The sequence below is a fragment of the Cucurbita maxima genome, unplaced genomic scaffold (genome assembly GCF_002738345.1).
Source record: "Cucurbita maxima cultivar Rimu unplaced genomic scaffold, Cmax_1.0 Cma_Scf00043, whole genome shotgun sequence".
Classification (NCBI taxonomy): domain Eukaryota; kingdom Viridiplantae; phylum Streptophyta; class Magnoliopsida; order Cucurbitales; family Cucurbitaceae; genus Cucurbita; species Cucurbita maxima.
This window is the reverse complement of record NW_019272059.1, coordinates 339,553-352,321: the sequence shown is the minus strand read 5'-3', so window position 1 is coordinate 352,321 and position 12,769 is coordinate 339,553. Positions and strand designations below refer to the sequence as shown.

Below are 12,769 nucleotides of genomic sequence, written 5' to 3'. Positions count from 1 at the left end.
AAACTTAATCATTTAATTTGGTAAAATTACACAATGTATGAGGGTAAAAACGGAAGGAAAATATGCTCCGGACATTTTTCATTAAAAAGAATTATTGGGCCACTTTCCTCCAATTTCTCCCCAAAAATGTTGGCCCAATGGTCTAATTTGAGCCGTCTAATGCAAGAAAAACTAACGTTGGGCCTATAAATGGGCTGGCTCAAAATGTTCTAACATTCCGATAACGCGAAATGTCTCCGACAGGCTCAGCGTTCTCTGAAACAATTCAGTTTCCTTCAAGTTTGGCGCGGCGGCTTCACCTCCGTTTCTTCTCAATGGCTGCAATCAATCTTCCTTTTATCCATTCTCCTCCATCTCTTCAGATCTTTTCAATAAAATCTCCCCAAAGCACTTCTAAATTCTTGCTGTTTTCTCAATCTATTGCTTCTCCTCTCCTTTCCAGTTCGTCGAAGCTCTACACCACAGCCAAAGCTCGCGCTTCTTCGTTAATTGCTTTTGCTGCCAGGAATCTCTCGGAATCTGAGCTTAACTCCGTGCCGGAGACTGCCGGGGAAATTGCTGGAAAATTTCCTTCTGATGCCGGTGTTTATGCCGTTTACGACAAGGACGGCGACGTTCAGTTCATCGGCATTACAAGGAGCATAGCAGGGAGCGTCGCCACTCACTGGAAATCGGTACCAGAGCTTTGTGTCTCTGTCAAGGTAGGAGGCTAATTGTATTTCTCCACTTTGTTCTTGTTGCTTCTGTCTTTAATTTTTTCCATTTCCAGCCGTAATTGATTGTTGGGAAGGTCTGTTGAGGTTATGTCCTAGTGCGATGCGTAATGAATTGAAAATGGTGCGGTGTACTCTGTGGATTATAGATCTCCTCCATTAGAAGTAATATGGAAAACGCTACTTTTGGTCCAAGGAAATTGTGTGTATATGCTTTTATCATCGTTACCAATGAACTGATATCTTAATCTTTTGCCAATCAAGCTTTTGGGAACTTAATCTAGTCTAGGATTCTCAGTTTTCATCTGGCTTGTAGTTATAAATTTGCATCTTAATCAAGTGGTCTTCTTCGGTTTCTGCTGCTGGCAATTGTTCATTACTGCCCAACTCATAAGTTCATGGTTGAAATGGTGTAGAAGATAGCTGGATCGAGGGGAATCCATGTAAATCGTAGTTTAAGAATGGGAAATCGACGATCACTTGCTGAACTCGAGCAAAATTGATTTTCACTTGCTTCTATTTAAAATCTTTTAGTTCTCTGCTTGCACGTGTATTTCATTATTTTGTGCCTGGCAGGTGAAAGCAAGTCCCAGGCAGCTTCCTGTTGACTGTACTTAATGAACTTTTCTTGAAGAAGACGATGATTTTATCAGCTTTCTGAATTAGGACCTTGCATTTATTCTTCTTTTTTTTGTTTGTTTCATGAGAAATAGAACTTTCTCTGAGATCCATGTACGAATATAAGAACACAGCCTAAGAAATAGGAGCCACCACAACCAATTATATAGAAATGAGCTATAATCCAAAAGAATGAGACCTAACAGAAACAACATTAAACCTAGCAAGGGACCAAAGGTCCAAAAATCTCATCGCTAGATCTCTCCCAACCCCTATGTTTTACAAGATTCTTCGGCAGTTGCACCTTCGGCAACGCTATTTTGTTGTTGGGCAATTGGTTATATCTCCAAGGATGTATAGAATTCAGATACTTGAAAGTTATCTTCCCACTCTTCACTAATGCACTCCGTTGTCATTTGAATTCAAATCCTGGCACGATAGAAATACGACAAACCTAAATTACTGGTAGAAGAAGTAGGTATGGTTTTATGAAGTACTCTAGACTTGAGAGGCATGCTGTGTTACTTTATCTATTGTTTTGACGAGGAGTTGTGCTATAATTCAAGTTTTCTGTGCAGATATAGGACTCAATGATCTTACTTATCCTTTCCTTTTCTTGAATGTGTTATTCTCTGTAGTTCGGAGTAGTAGATGAGCCTGATAGAACAACCTTAACACAAGCATGGAAGTCATGGATGGAAGAACACATAAAAGCCACTGGGAAGGTACCACCAGGTAATGAATCTGGCAATGCCACATGGGTAAGGCAGCCACCGAAGAAGAAGGCTGATCTGAGGTTGACGCCTGGTCGACATGTTCAACTTACAGTCCCATTGGAAGAACTCATTGATCAATTGGTGAAGGAGAACAAGGTTGTTGCATTCATCAAGGGTTCAAGAAGTGCTCCGTTATGCGGTTTCTCGCAAAGGGTAATAGGCATTCTTGAAGCTGAAGGCGTAGATTATGAGAGCGTCGATGTGCTCGATGAAGAATACAACAATGGGCTGAGGGAATCTCTCAAAACATACAGCAACTGGCCTACATTTCCTCAAATCTTTGTGGATGGCCAATTAATTGGAGGTTGTGACATTCTTAGCTCTATGCATGAAAAAGGTGAACTTGCTGGTTTGTTCAAGAATTGATTATCAGATTTTAAGTTTTAGCAGCTAATACTTTGCTGGAGTGAAAGGCCTAATTAAAAGGAGATGAGAATGTGCTTGCTTTCATGCTTTGGCCCGTTGTTCTATAGAACTGTAGTTTCTGTTTCATCAAGTCGAACAAAATTCTTGTTTTTTTTTTTTTTTTTTTTTTTTTTTTTTTTTTTTTTTTTTTTTTTTTTTTTTTTTTTTTTTTTACCCTTCAAAGGACCTGGTGGCTTAAGCGAGTTACCATAAAATATGTCACAATGAGGGCAAACGTTTCAATTTTAGACGATTTCCTTTAAAATGGATGTTTAAATACAATATCACCTGAGTATGTCAATATTGTGTCCCATTCCACAATAGAACTCGAGTAGATGGATGTTCGGAATGTTTCGATATCTATTCTAGTATGACCGAATGAACTGTGATTACATACGGTCTTAAAAATTTATAAAAATTTATGGATATGCTTTTGAGGCTTTATTAACATAAATATTATGGATATATTATTTACAGAATTTATTAACATAAAATTAAATTTGTATCGGATACATTATTAATTATTTTAAAAAAGTTTGGTCATATTTGATAATGATCATCTTTTTTTAATTTTTAAAGGAAGCATATAAATACTAGTTGACCTATGGAAAATAATAATTTATTTTTCCTCATTTATCAATCTTACTGTTTTCATCTGCTCCGTTGACATCTTCAAAAGGAAAAAAATGAAGGTCGTTGAACAAAATTAACTAACAAATCGACAAATTAATTTATTAGGCTTTATGATCACACTATGACCGTACAGCCCTGCGCGGGTTTTCGTTGGCTCATCTTTTTTATGAGGCGAATATGATGCAAGCATAAAAAGTCAAATTACTTTTATACCCCACATCATTAATCACCATAGAAATTAACTTTTCACCTTTACTTATCAAATTTAATGCAATATGGTAAAACTAAATCTTGATCTTGATAAATAAATCGGTTTAAATTATTTATTTTTGGCAAAATTTAATAAGAAAATCGATGAGATTCGTTAATAACTCTTCCTATAAAAAATTTCATATTTTTTTAAAAATGTCGATAATATAATAATTTTGGATGCACATTTCGTAAAAATTCATGAATTTCTCCCCATTTTTAATAGAAACTTATTCGGTATGATATTGTCCACTTTTAGCATAAGCTCTCATAGCTTTAAAGGCTTCCCCAAAAGGCCTCATACCAATGGAGTTAGTATTCTTCACTTATAAACCCATGATCATTCCCTAAATTAGTCGATGTGAGACTTTCATCATCCGACAAGATCAATTTAGACCTAATCACAATAATATTTTAGAATTTATTTCAAAACTTATATAAATATGGTTCAAATATATACATAATTAAAAATAATTTCATGAGTTTGGGCGAATTAGATTAATTTCTAAGGAATTGTTTTATAAATTGTATAAATATGTGTCAAATATTTAAAGAAACAATTGAAAATTGAGTTGAAGAGCTTTAAAAATTCAGCTAAATCGAAATAAAAAAATAGATAGAACCGAGATATTACCGGAAGAGCGAGTGAGAGGGAAGAAGAAGAAAGGGATAAAATGGTATTTTTACAAACTCGGTAAAAGTGGCAAAAACTTGTAGGGGCTAGTTTTGTCAATTTCCCCTTCGAAGCAGACATGAGTCGAACCTTCTAAAATGGTTAATCCATTTTCATTCCACCGGATGAATCGAATACAATTTCCTCATGATTTTTCTATAGCTCTTTTTTTCTACGTTTCTTTCTGCTTCGTTTGATCACGAACATGGAATGCGGATCTTCCTCTTGTGAGAGATTCAAGCTCTACGACCAGTTGGAATTACACGAATTTCAGGACAGGTTCGTTGTAAGGTCTGTGGAATTTCCCAATCGAGGCTTCTCGATCAACCGCGGTGATGGCGATATCGAGCCGCTTAATTGTAAGGATTTTTTTTTTTTTTTTTTTTTTTCTCAATCGATAGAGATTGCTAAAGTGGTTTTGTTGATGAGAAAATAAGGTTTAAGGAAAATGAAGAATCTGAAGGATTGGAGCTAGACGTATATTTGATGAATTGGTTTGTGAATTTCGTGTCCGATGCTTAAATCAATTTTTAAGAGAGATAGAACTTCAGATCCTCTCTACTTTCAGTTATTCGTTGCAACAGAAATGAATTCCATCATATTTACCTGGTAAATCTGTAATATAGTCGGGTTCCCTGCCTGAGTTACTTTTAAAACATGATTGGAGTCGGCATTTCATAGCTGGTTTATTGTTATAGTCTGATATTCGAACAGCACGCGTGCTTGAATGTCGCAAATTCACCAGATATTTCCTTTAATAACTTCCTTTTTGCATCAGTCTTGAGAAATCTTGGAAGATTAGATGCAAATTGATTGACCTCATTTGTTTTGGTCTTCTACATTTTTTGTTCTTAATTTTCGTACATGACGAAAAAATTGCAATAATGATAATCTTCTGTCGAAGCTACTCTATCTAAATCTGGAGCAGGTCCTAGAGTGACGTAACTTTTGTACACTAACTACATTATCCACGAGAACCTCTTTGCTATAAGTGGAAACCTAATTGTCCAGCTCTTCTTTGTCATGCTTGAGAAATGTTCCTGCCTGCAATAGCTTAGTCATATAAATCTGCAGCTGAGGTTAACTCAGTAAAACATTTTGAGGAATTTCCAATTTTATGCCTATTTTTCATACTAAGAGTAGTTTGAATGTTACAGGTGATACTTGTTTTGGAAGTGCAACAAAAGTGTCCACGATTTATGGAGTGGCTGGGACAATAAGATTAGTTGCTGGTAATTGCTTGTGATGAATATTTGTACTCATGTTCATGTTTGCACGATTCTTCTTTTTTTTTTCTGCTATAATCTGTTAGGGTGGAAAAGGAAGCACATGATGCTATTTGAATTTTATTGTTAGAAAGTTCAGAAGAGGATGTTTGCATGTAAATGAGTTTTGAGAAGTCTCACGCTAATACAATCTGTGCTGTGAGAGACCTCCATCTATTTCTTGTCCATCTTCATGATTTCGGTCTGAGTGAGTAAGTCTATTGAGAGATTGATGAGGAATTTCTATTAGGAAGGGGCGGACGAAGGGGGAGGGTCCCACCTGATCAAGTGGGAGGTGGTCATGAGGTCGATGAATCTAGTAGGGTAATTATTGGGAGTTTGAGGTAGTGTAGCAAGGCCTTCCTGGCTAAATAGTTGTGTCGCCTCTTCTTGGAACCTTACATGTTGTGGCATAGGGTTATTGTGAGCAATTATGGCCCACACTCTTTCGAGTGGTGTGAGGGTGGTGGTAGAACTAGAACTCGGGCTTTTACCACTTTGGGATATGGGCTTCTACATGGACGTGATCATGATTTTCAACTACAAGGGTTGTTTTCATTGTATTAGTGAACCGAATAGGTTGCCAACACATCACATCTGCCTTAATCACGGGGTCAAGCCCATTCGTGAAGGAATTTTCTAACACTTAATTGGATAGATTGGGTAAAGGCAACACTAACAACTAGAACTATTTACAGTACTCGGTCTTTGTGGACTTCTCTTTGATGACCAGGAATTGATCCAGAACAATCCCTTTCTTCAATAGTTGGAATCGTTCAATGAAAGCTTTTTTCTCAGTGAAAGCTTGGTTTCTTTTCTTCGATAGTTGGAATCGTTCAATATTCTTTCTTTTTTCTCAATAAAAGCTTGGTTTCTTCAAAAAAAAAAAAAAAAAAAAAAAAAAAANTTGGTTTCTTAAAAAAAAAAAAAAAAAAAAAAAAAAATGTATCAATGACAATGCTTAACCAGCAATATGACCAATATAGTTCTATGTGCTTTACTTCCGAATCTTGTTAACTGAACTTTTTGTGAACAAAAAACGTGTATAAAGTCCAGCTTCACTTAATCAGCAGCCTGGCATCTTTAGAAGTAAGAACATATGATATTTTATATGCTTCCTGCTTTTGGTTTTGGTTTTTCATGTTGTGTAGGAGTATACATGCTTGTGATAACTTCACGAAAAGAAGTAGGAAACTTCCTTGGTTTCCCTGTTTTTCAAGTAACGTCTATGAAGTTTGTCCCTTGTGATCAGGCTTTGAAGCGTTCAACTTCTCAAGAAGTAAGCTTCTTCTTTTACGCTTGGATAATAATTTGTTTGTCATCTATTTTTCTCGTGGTCAATATCCCATTTAAATCCTTGCAATCATTTCTTTTGAGCAGAAAAAAGATGAAGCTTATTTCCTGACTTTGTTGAAAATTGTGGAAACGACACCGGGGCTGTATTATTCATACCAAACAGATATAACCTTGAAGTAAGGAGCTTCTCCTCCAACAGCTTTTTAAATATTGGAATCTTAGTTCCGCTTTTGAATCTTAGTTCATATGCTCTTGAATCTCCTCCGGGGTAGTATTTTTCATATCTTTTGAATCTTAGTTCTGCTTCAGCCTATGTCCTTTCACTCTTATGTTGTAAGATGCCTCCAATTTTTTGTAACAGCTTACAGAGAAGGTGTAAGTTTGCTGAAGGATGGGCAGCAAAACCACTTTGGAAGCAGGTAAAATGGGGTGTGCAATTTTGATTACTATCTGAAAAAAAAAAAAAGTATTCTGGATTTCATTTCAATGTGAAATAAAGGTGATTGGAAGTTTAATCCTGAATTGTGAATGATTCTTTTAAAAACAATTCCTGTACACATTTTATCAGCAACAATGCTTTGGAGTTTTCTAGTTTCAACTTTCTCTCTCTCACTCTTTCTCTATATTTCAGGCTGACCCTCGATTCGTTTGGAATAAAAACCTTATGGTGGAACTTATTGAGTTCAAGGTATGTGTTGCATTGTGCATAGTTGTTCCAAGCTAATGCTCTGGGAGTACCTTTTAGTTAGTTAAAGAGTGAGCTATATTGGAACGACTCATGCACAAGTTCTTGTGACTTGTTAATTTGTTTATTATTATTTTTCTTGATGTAAAATTATTGTTCTTCTTTGCAGCTTGATGAGTTCATCATTCCAGTACTGCAAGGAAATATCCTAAATTTTGCAATTCATATATCAATTAGGAGGATTTCCGGGAGACTATTTACAATTTTCTTTTTTCTAAAAAACATTCAGTAGAAACATGTCTAGAGAGTTCTTCTAGATGTTGTTTCTCTAATATTCTTTTTAGTTTATTCTCACTGACGACCAGTTTTACCATTGTTTTCCTTCCAAAGCTTTAGATTTATGAATAAGCAACTTCACCAGTAAAATAACCTTAACCTGTAGAAACATTTTCCTAGACAAATATGCAAGTACTACGTTTGAGTGATTAAAGGTTCTAAAGAAAATGTAAATTTATTTGTCTTATTGGAGCCGTAGACATAAACCAAACCTTAACAAAACCGTAAGCTTCCAGGCTGTACAGCTGAAGCTAAAAGAATCACCTGTTCAACTAACGTTAATTTCAAGGCGATGTACTCGTCGGCTAGGTACTTTTTACGGAAATTGCTAATTCTTAAACAGATTTCTTGCTGTACGGAAAATATTAACTATTTTGGAAACGGTTATTGATTATCTAGGAACAAGACTGTGGCGAAGGGGAGCCAATCTTGAAGGTGACACAGCCAATTTTATTGAAACTGAGCAACTAGTGGAGCATGAAGGTTTCAAAGCTTCACTGTTGCAGGTATTTTGCTTGCTGAATAAAATTACTATTAACTTGAAACTGCTTTAACGTTAGTTGAACTAACTTCGTGTAATGAAACCTTTAATTGACGATGCCATGTGGATGCCTTAAAAATAGGATTATTTGAACATGGAAATTAAGATTTTAAAATGGGGTTTCCTTTTTTGATAAACATGAACTGTTTTTTATCCATAATTCAATATCTTTCTATACCAAATTCTCTCTCTATTTTGCAGATTCGAGGTTCAATTCCTCTACTTTGGGAGCAAATTGTTGATTTGAGCTATAAACCACACCTTCAGATAGTCAATCATGAGAAATCAGTATATTTTAACTTTTTGGCACCTTTCTTTAATTGAATGTGTTAAGATTTCCCTCATCAATACTACCTGCTTTTCTTATCTACAGTCAGAAGTTGTGGAACGTCACTTTTTTGATCTTGCACAACGATATGGAGAGACAATAGCGGTTGACTTAACTGAAAAGGTTTCATTTCTTATGCCTTTCCTCTCATGCCAATAGGATCCATCCACATGCATCAAGATTGGATTTTTAGAGAGGTTTAGAGGTCATGTGAGGAGGTCTGGAAGGGACTCAGTTTAATGCCTCCTTTTCGGGCGTCAATTAATGAGTTTTTTTGTAACTATGATCTTGGTTTGATTTTGTTGGATTGGAGTCCCTTTCTGTTAGTTCGATGGGCTCCCACTTGTATTTTTTTTTCAATGAATGCTCTGTTTCTTATTTGTTTCCTTTGAAAATTTTGGAGAACAAAGTGGCATTACTTAAATTTGTCAAATTATTTTTCTTTGTAATTTTGTCTGGTTATAACATGTAATTTCTTGTTCATATGGCTATTTAAGTTAACATCTATATTTGCCAAAATGTCCACGTTTTAATGTTTCTTTTACAAGCCTTATATTGTAACAAACATTTGTGATCTTCCAATGAGCTAATATAACTTTCCTTATTCTTCTATTTCAGCATGGTGAAGAAGGTCAATTGAGTGCTGCGTTTGCTGCTGAAATGCAGAAGCTGCCAAATGCGAGGTATGATAAAGTATATGGAATCTTGCCAGAGTTTTTCATCAAGTAGTGTAGAAGTGAAGTGGTCTAGCTGGTCCAATCCACTTTGAGGATAGTAGACAGGCTTCTAGTACGCCTAAGTTCAAACCCTATGCAGTTCCTTCTCAATAAATAAGAAACAAAATTTTTCAATGGTTTGATGAAAGGGAAAATTCCAACATAAAAATCATTCCCCTCAAATCTAGGAGCTTACAAGAATCAAGACCTATGTAGCTTAGGTCACGAATCAACTTCTTAGTAGTTAACTTGTCAACTTTTCAGTTTACTATCCTTTTCCTCCATCCTACATCTCAACATTTAACTATTTTTATAACGTTGTTTCATATAGAGTTCAACCATTGGTTGCTTGATCCACAATTTATATGGTTACCTTCTTGAGTTTGAAATGGATTGGAGAAAATTCCCTCATGTTATGAATTTATTTCGTCATTTGTGGTGATTGAAATTATTCTTTGCAAGGGGATGTGACCACACTCGTACCATATTTTCTGGATGTGCATGTCTTCCCTCTGTCCTTCATCACAACTTCTAAATATCTTTATCCAGTCCCTTTCTACAGCCAAAGCATTCGTTTCTTGTTCCCACAATTTGTTGGATTACAGACTGATTTTCTGTATTCAGTTTTCATGTTTGTGGTGACTTGGAATCTTTGTCTTCTGAAGGGGATGTGTCCACACATCATGATATCTGGATATGCTGGTGTTTAGTACTCCAGAGAAAGTAGTAAAAATTTGCACTAGATGATGGTAACCATTCGTATGGTGCAGTCTCAACATCTGGTTTTATATACACATAATTTTTATCATTATTTAAGAATATTAAACCGTGCCCCTTTATTGTTGCAGATATGTCCCCTTCGATTTTCATCACGTCTGTGGTAGCTCGAAATTTGAGAACTTGCAGCTTCTATACGATAAAATTTCTGAGGATTTTGAAAATCAAGGGTAATATGGATGGAAATTCCGGATACAATTCCTTGAATATTAAGAATTCCAAAACCAGGTATGCTGGCTATCTGTAATTCAGTTTTTAATCGTTGCTGTTCCAGCTGAGCAGATACCTCCTCATAGATCCAGAAGGAAATATACTGCAGGAGCAACGGGGAATTATTAGATCTAACTGCATAGATTGTCTGGATAGAACAAATGTTACTCAGGTTTGTGAGAAGAGGATGTACTCCACTTCAACCATTTTCTGACACATGCTAAAGCTTTATTCATTTTTTGGTTTCTAATGTTATTTCTCTCACTTTAACAGAGTTTCCTCGCTCAAAAATCATTAACCAAGCAATTACAGAGGATCGGAGTATTGGGATCTGATGAATGCTTTACGAAGTTCAATGAAGATTACACAAAATTTAGATCGTGTATGCCTCCTATTTCATTAGATCTATAGACCCTGAACTTAGAAGTCTGCATGGCTACATAAACCTTTCACGTCTCATCCACATAAAGTCACGCATATCTACTAAACTGTGTATTATCATCTTCCTAGTGTGGGCTGAACAAGGTGATGAGATAAGTCTCGAGTATGCTGGTACTCATGCTTTGAAAGGAGACTTAGTGAGGTGAACCTACCTCCGAATTTAATGTTGTGATAGTAAACTATTTAAATACTTCCAGTAAATGGAACTTTCGCAGTGCAGATATGGAAAGCTGACTTTTTCCGGAGTAATCAAAGATGGGATGAGTGCCATAACAAGATATTATCTCAATAACTTCCACGACGGAGTTCGGCAGGCAAGTCTTTCTAGATCTATGAATATCAGTGGTTCAATTGAATTGAGCTCCATTTCTGAAGTATATTGCTTTATCTTGTCCAGGATGCAATAGATCTTATATGTGGTCTCTATAGTATCAACAAACATGGTCCTTCACCATTCCAGCTGAATGGATTTGAATCACTATCCGTTAGTATTTTCTACTCCATTGTGTATAGTGATAACGAGAACAAAATACAATTCTTGATTGTGATCTATCCAAAACCATACTTTGATTTGCCTGTTACATGTTATAGTGGAATTATGCGACTAATCAGGAGCATCGTTAAATTTCTGAGCCCAAGTATTTTCTAAAATATATATCGAATTACTAGTTTACTTCATTGTGCAGTATCTCCCAGTAGCATCAGCTTTGGTGGTTGGAGGTTTAACGATTACATCACTCACGCTTCAGCAAGGTATGAATGGTATGGTCATTATTTACTCAAGATTGTTGTTTTGCTTATTCTTAAGATGGCGAAAAATTAAAAATCTGCCCCATGATTTTCTCTTGTAGCTGGAAGGAACGCCCAGCAATTTATGTCATCTGTGCTTTGGGCTGGTGTTACTGCTGGGGTGATGGCAGTGGTCAAAGCAAATGGCAGACAGTTCTGTTCTAGGCCTCGCTTGTGCAGCCTCCGTTAAAGGTTCGATCCCCACCTTACATTCTGATTCTAGTAGGCTTTGTAAGCTATGGAGACACAAAAGCACTGCTGATTTCATGTAATTGATCCCGTACACGATGCATATAGCGTGTGCCGATTAGTACCATTTTTCCTATCTCGTGTTTTAGTTTAGAAAATGGTCAAGTTGGTTCACGAGTTTTTTAAAAACTAAATTCACCTTTCATAACATCTTGTTTCTTCGCAATTTGTTTTCAAGCTACGTTTTATTAGTTTTAAATTTTGAATTAGATTTTAAAATAACAAAACAACGAAATTGTTGGGAACTCTGATGAATTAGACTTTTTTTTTTTTAAATACCCTAAATTCAAATATTTAGAAATATAATGAGTTGTGAGCAATAATTGTTAACTTTTTTTTTTGTAGAATCTAAAATCCTTGGAAGTTACTGTTGTAAAAAGAACAAATAAAATAATCCAGGGAGCATGGGTCGTTTCCCAGTTGGGGTTGACCGGCGTAGCCCTTAAGCAGTCAGCAAGATACCAGCAAGATACCTGATGACGACATTTCAATCTTCTATATTCAATGAATGGATAAATCGGTTGCCATCATTTACGTGCCAAATTTGGGAGGAGCATCTATGGTGACAATGTAGACTACTATTCTCTTCCTGCTACATTTGTGAGTGATTTTAAAATAGATAAAATTACCTATATGGTATTGAAAGAAACACGTTTTAGTTTTTATAAAATAAAATTTAACCTTAAAAATTGTTAAATCAAACCTTATTTAATTTTAACCATCGATTATGACTCAGTTTTTTATTGTCATTTTTGTAATGACCTGATTTTCTAAAATTTTACAAATGCCATATCACTCTAAACATTTGCATGGTGCACATAAGCACACAAATTATAGTCATCTAAAAAAATAGTATGTTACCTTATTCCAAAGAGCAAAAGTTTTGTAACAACGAAACTTACACGACCATAAAGAACAACATTATTTAAACCAAAAGAAAATCAGAGAGCAAGATCGGTCTTACCTATGGGCAGTTCTTGGTGCTACTGTGGAAGCAAAGCATGGAGACAAAATGAAGACGAACAACGTCTGATCACGCAAAACCCAAACGGACGCCAACCTGATGCTT

At 35.7% G+C, this 12,769-nt stretch overlaps 2 protein-coding genes across 5 annotated transcripts; both read left to right on the top strand.

Moving 5' to 3' along the window:
- The first annotated feature begins 238 nt into the window (after positions 1 to 238).
- Positions 239 to 2,630, top strand: LOC111470101 (bifunctional monothiol glutaredoxin-S16, chloroplastic). The gene is made up of 2 exons (XM_023115581.1): positions 239 to 701; positions 1,970 to 2,630. Exons 1-2 carry the CDS (start codon positions 315 to 317, stop codon positions 2,471 to 2,473), a joined length of 891 nt encoding a protein of 296 aa, XP_022971349.1. The 5' UTR covers positions 239 to 314; the 3' UTR covers positions 2,474 to 2,630.
- Positions 2,631 to 4,172: 1,542 nt separating this feature from the next.
- On the top strand, positions 4,173 to 12,349 carry LOC111470177 (phosphoinositide phosphatase SAC8). Of its 4 annotated transcripts, none has more exons than XM_023115699.1 (21): positions 4,173 to 4,426; positions 5,225 to 5,299; positions 6,484 to 6,611; positions 6,713 to 6,804; positions 6,990 to 7,047; positions 7,260 to 7,316; positions 7,483 to 7,516; positions 7,878 to 7,958; positions 8,049 to 8,155; positions 8,392 to 8,478; positions 8,564 to 8,641; positions 9,137 to 9,201; positions 10,083 to 10,181; positions 10,294 to 10,393; positions 10,495 to 10,603; positions 10,732 to 10,804; positions 10,883 to 10,976; positions 11,060 to 11,146; positions 11,349 to 11,424; positions 11,514 to 11,643; positions 12,046 to 12,349. In XM_023115699.1, exons 1-20 carry the CDS (start codon positions 4,273 to 4,275, stop codon positions 11,639 to 11,641), a joined length of 1,782 nt encoding a protein of 593 aa, XP_022971467.1. In that variant the 5' UTR covers positions 4,173 to 4,272; the 3' UTR covers positions 11,642 to 11,643; positions 12,046 to 12,349. The 4 variants fall into 4 exon arrangements, with proteins under 4 accessions (XP_022971467.1, XP_022971466.1, XP_022971469.1 ...); XM_023115701.1 differs by having other exon boundaries at positions 4,174 to 4,426; positions 11,349 to 11,415; XM_023115698.1 differs by lacking the exon at positions 12,046 to 12,349 and having other exon boundaries at positions 11,514 to 11,793.
- Positions 12,350 to 12,769: the final 420 nt, after the last annotated feature.